General features: G+C 42.0%; 1 protein-coding gene across 1 annotated transcript; it reads left to right on the forward strand.

Moving 5' to 3' along the window:
• Positions 1 to 2,500, forward strand: GCK72_011109 (uncharacterized protein; the record flags this gene model as incomplete). Its single annotated transcript, XM_053728224.1, has 5 exons — positions 1 to 107; positions 155 to 720; positions 1,248 to 1,322; positions 1,695 to 1,837; positions 2,165 to 2,500. 5 exons carry the CDS (start codon positions 1 to 3, stop codon positions 2,498 to 2,500), a joined length of 1,227 nt encoding a protein of 408 aa, XP_053587801.1.
• Positions 2,501 to 2,797: the final 297 nt, after the last annotated feature.

Consider the following 2,797-nt stretch of genomic DNA (forward strand, 5'->3'; position numbering starts at 1 on the left):
ATGCACAGATACCGTATTCTCCAGAATGCAAATTGTCGTGAGATAAAGTTTACACCATCCTACAGTAACCTCTTCAACTTGTACTACCGTATCTTCCTTATTCTACCGTAACCTCTTTTCTCTTTCTTTCTCTCACCACTCTCTCTAATTTTAGTGTCTCAATTCTACTCCGATCAACTGACATCATTGAAAGAACGGGTCGTTCACCATCACCATCACCACCACCACGGTCGCCGCTATCGATGGCTACAGTATCCACGTCCACCTCATCCACAGCCAATCTGATATTCCCTCCAATCCCGGCACCCGACCCGTTCTCTCAATATCAGAGATCTCCGACACCGTCGGCTCTTCTCGTATTCCTTGCGGCCACGCCCACATCTGAAGATGATGCTCCGGGAGGAGCAATAAGTCCCCGTCGGAAATGGTCGAGTCAAAAAGAGGATCGCGGGACGAGAAGTGCTCCGTGTAGTGCTCGTCGCGTCGAGAAATCGATCTCTTTAGACGGAGACCAAGCGATCGATCGATTCTTTTTAAGTCATCGAACGAGTCTGTCGACTATCGAACAGGAACCAGAGTGTTGCTCAGGCTCTGCAGTGGAGCAAGACCATCCATCACCACTTCCGTCGAAAGGATTGATTCGAAAGTTTCGGAAACGAATTCTGAGTATTGATAAGGCGTATTCGGCGCCCGCGTGCTCATCGTCGTGTAATGGATCATGTACGGTTGAGGCTGAAATAAACTGAAAATTTATTTAAAAAATGCTAACTAGGAACGGCCATGGAGTCAGTGAGGAGTTATGTGCCGTGGCCTATATCATTGGAAAGCTGAGAAACCGCTGATTCCGAATATATATTCAGTTTTTGCCCTCGAAGTCTGATATGCGAGAAAAATGAAGTCAAAGTTCGGAAAAATTCTCTACTTTTCAAAACTTTGACCCCATTTTTCTTGAATACCGGATATCGAGGGCAAAAACTAAATATATATTTGGAATCAGCGTTTTCGCAGCTTTCCAATGATATAGGGCACGTGTCATAACTACAAAGTGACTCCATGGCCTTAGTTAAAAGCAAAAAAAGAGAATTTTGTGTTAAAAAAATACTTTAAAATCGAGATTTTTGGGTTAAAAATCGTGTTTCCAATCGGAATATTTGGTTTTTCAAGTCGAAAATTGAGCTTTTTAGCTTTAAAAATTGCGCTAACGTCACGCCAGACTCAATATTTCCACTCAAAAATTGATTTTGCAGGCTCAAACAATTCGGGTTCATCATCATCATCAAGTGCAAATACTGGTTCACATAATGCTCATAGTCTTGTTCAGGGTGAGTTTGAGCGGTTTTCTTTGAAAATAATCGACGATTTAGAAAAAAACCGTTCTCCTTGTGATAAGCTAAGCTTTTAGGTCAATAGAGTGAATTTTTTGAGCTTTTTTTGAGCATTTTGACCTTTTTTGAGCACTTTTCAGGCATTTTTTGAGGATTTTTTAGGCATTTTGAGCGTTTTTTGAGCACTTTTTAAGGAATTTTTTGAGTTTTTTTGAGCATTTTTTGAGCATCTTTTGAATATTTTGAGCACTTTTTTGAGCATTTTTGAGCATTTTAAGCATTTGTTTCAAAGGATTTTGAACATTTTGAGCATTTTTAAAACGAGTTTGAGCATTTTGAGAAATTTTGAACCACCGCTGTTTCTTTCAGCATCGAACTCGTACTCGCCACGTGCTCGTCCGCTATTCGTCGACACACAAATGGCGAATCATCTACAGGATTCAAATATGAAACGACGTAGTCCAGTGTCACAGGTCGTCGATTTTGTCAGAGGACGGAATCGCACTTATTCGGTGAGCATTTTGTGTTACAAAGGGGGCGGAGCTTCAGGACATCGGGATGGAGGGAGCGGCGAACAGATAGATAGGGAAGGAGAACATTTGGACATCGGGACAGACGACAGTCTGAATGTCCAGCGGTCCACAAAAGCCGAATAGGACTTAAGAACGCGGCGCCAAAGACGCGCCAGACTAGCAGCCTTCGAATCATTCGGGTTTAAAATCAAAAAACTCATTTATCAGGAAGTTTTCTTGAAATGTTTTTCAAAATTTTGGATTTTTTCGAACATTTTTCTGAAAAAACCTAATATCCACACAATTTCATCTCCAAACATTTTGCAGCTCCAACTCTCGTCGAGCCCCCTGTGCTCTCCGCAATCAGTGGCCGCCCGTGCGAGTGCCTCATGTGATTCCCAACAGTCGGGACTTCCGAGTCCGGGACGTCGTCAAACGATGAGTGGGCGTGTCCATCGTGCATCGTTCACTGCCGGCGGAACACTCAAATCATTCGATTCGGGTCTCGATTTGTCATCGCCGACTATCAATCATACGGCACTTCTCATCAAGGAGGTTAGTTTAGAGTTTTTCGTTGAATTTCAGCCAAGAAATACGTGTAAAAATCAAAGACCGGATATCAGAGAGTACTCGTCAAGAGAGTTAAGAAGCGGAAGAGCTTAATGAAGAAATATTCAAGAAAATGGATCAAAATGGGCAAAAAGGAGCTATTTTCACTCTCGAAACTGCATTTTTTGCCTTTTTTTGCTACAGTATGCTCTATCCCTTCATCCGATTTCTTTTGTCGATTTACGGAATCTTTCATGTCGATTTACGAGCTCTTTTGTCGATTTACGAAGTCTTGTGTCGATTCACGAGGTCTTGTGTCGATTTACGAGGTCTTGTGTAGATTTACGAGATATTGTGTCGATTTACGAGATATTGTGTTGATTTACGAAGTCTTGTGTCGATTTACGAAGT

Source organism: Caenorhabditis remanei, chromosome III, assembly GCF_010183535.1.
Source record: "Caenorhabditis remanei strain PX506 chromosome III, whole genome shotgun sequence".
NCBI classification, from domain to species: Eukaryota; Metazoa; Nematoda; class Chromadorea; order Rhabditida; family Rhabditidae; genus Caenorhabditis; species Caenorhabditis remanei.